Source organism: Dendrobium catenatum, unplaced genomic scaffold (genome assembly GCF_001605985.2).
Source record: "Dendrobium catenatum unplaced genomic scaffold, ASM160598v2 original_scaffold_40891, whole genome shotgun sequence".
NCBI lineage: Eukaryota > Viridiplantae > Streptophyta > Magnoliopsida > Asparagales > Orchidaceae > Dendrobium > Dendrobium catenatum.
In genome coordinates, this window is record NW_021359349.1 from 2,724 (window position 1) to 4,437 (window position 1,714).

The 1,714-nt window shown below is 46.8% G+C and overlaps 1 protein-coding gene across 1 annotated transcript; it reads right to left on the reverse strand.

Moving 5' to 3' along the window:
* Positions 1 to 425: 425 nt before the first annotated feature.
* LOC110093594 lies at positions 426 to 1,136 on the reverse strand. The gene has a single exon (XM_020818525.2). The coding sequence runs from the start codon at positions 1,134 to 1,136 to the stop codon at positions 426 to 428; it is 711 nt and encodes a 236-aa protein (XP_020674184.1).
* Between the last annotated feature and the right edge of the window lie 578 nt (positions 1,137 to 1,714).

Here is a 1,714-nt window from a genome sequence, read left to right on the forward strand (position 1 = left end):
CAAAATGCCTTTGATGATGTTAACTAAAATTTTTGCAATGACCTTATAAATGGTTTGACAGAGACTGATCAGTCTAAATTTTGAGGGATGGTTCGCATTATTGCCCTTTCGCAGTAAAACCACCACAGTATCCTTCCACCCCGGCTCCATCCGTCCTGAAGAGAAAAACTCCAAACACGCCAAGTTGACCTGCTCACCAATAATGTCCCAAAAAAATTTAAGGATGTCGTCACACCATCACGTCCAGGAGCACGATTCTTGCCCATTGACTTCACCGCAAGACATACTTCCTCACGGGTGATATCACAATCCAGAGGACATGCCCAGGCGCAGTAAGCATGCAAATTGCGGATCAAGGGATGGCCACCCGTGGTCAATGATATCATTGTTTTCCCATTTCCGTTGGAAAAAATCTTCCATCATTCTCAAAATCTCGGTCTAATCAGTAATAATCCTCCCGTCCGGATGCTTGAGCTGATCAATGAGATTGGTCCTCCTTCTCGCCGACGCCATGTTGTGGAAGAAATGTGTGTTCCCATCCCCCTCCTCAATCCATTGTACCTTCGCACGTTCCCCCACCAAGTCATGATCCTGGTCAGAGTTGCCTTCAACAGCTGAACCTTATATTTGAGAGACTCAGACTGTGCCTTAGAGAGGCCTGAAGGAGAGCAATCAATTTCCTGTAGAATGCTGATCTCACGGTCAAGCTCATCCTTCAGCTGGTTCAATAACTTGATTTTATTCATACTCCAAAAGAACAGTGCCTTTAGAGTCCTCTTGCACTTTCTCTGTAGGATCGTCGCTTCCGAGCCAGAGTCATGTACCTTCCATTTCTCCATAACCAATTGCCACGCCCTCGGATAGCTGGCCCAGACATCTTCAAACCGGATCCATGAGGAGTAGGCCCTCCTCACACCCGCCTGAACAGAACAGAGGATGGGAAAATGGTCAAAGGTAAGCCGAGAGAGATGCTTAACCTTCAAGCCCTGAAATTCATCCATAATGGATGAATTGATCAGAAACCGGTCCAAGCGTGAGTAAATCCGACTTCCGGCATCTTTATTGTTGGTCCAAGTGAAGGCAAGTCCCGAGAAACCAGGGTCAACCAAGCCATTGGCATTCATGAAGTTGCCCATTTGCTAGCCGCATGATTGAAAATAAAGGGTCTACCCCCCTTCTTCTCACTCTGTTCCATGATGCAATTGAAGTCCCCCCCCACCACCAAAGGGGCGTTGGCAACATGATACTGCGAAATATCCTCCCAAATTCGTTATACCTATCTTTGTCGCCATAGACAACAGCAAGCTCCCAAGACTGATAATGCGTCCACCTAAAACTCCCCATAATACATTGGTTTGTTTGAAAGGTGACATTGAAGGTGCCAAAGGGAGAGCAAGGGAGAGAGCAAAAGAGAGAGCAAGCTAGAGAAAGAAGAAGAGAGAACAAGAGAGAGCAAGGGAGAGAGCAAAAGAGAGAGAGGGAGAGAGAGAGAGATAGAGAGAGAGGGAGAGAGAAAAAAAGGGAGGGAGAGAGAAAGAGGGAGAGAGTGAGAGATAGAGAGAGATTAAGAAAGAACAAGGAAGTGCAAGAGAAAGAGAGGGAGAGAGAGAGAGAGAGAGAGAGAGAGAGAGAGAGAGAGAGAGAGAGAGAGAGAGAGAGAGAGAGAGAGAGAGAGAGAGAGAGAGAGAGAGAGAGAGAGAGAGGGATAGAGTGT

Coding starts and splice junctions, on each gene's coding strand:
- LOC110093594 (XM_020818525.2), bottom strand. CDS start 1,136: ATGGGCAACTTCATGAATGCCAATGGCTTGGTTGACCCTGGTTTCTCG.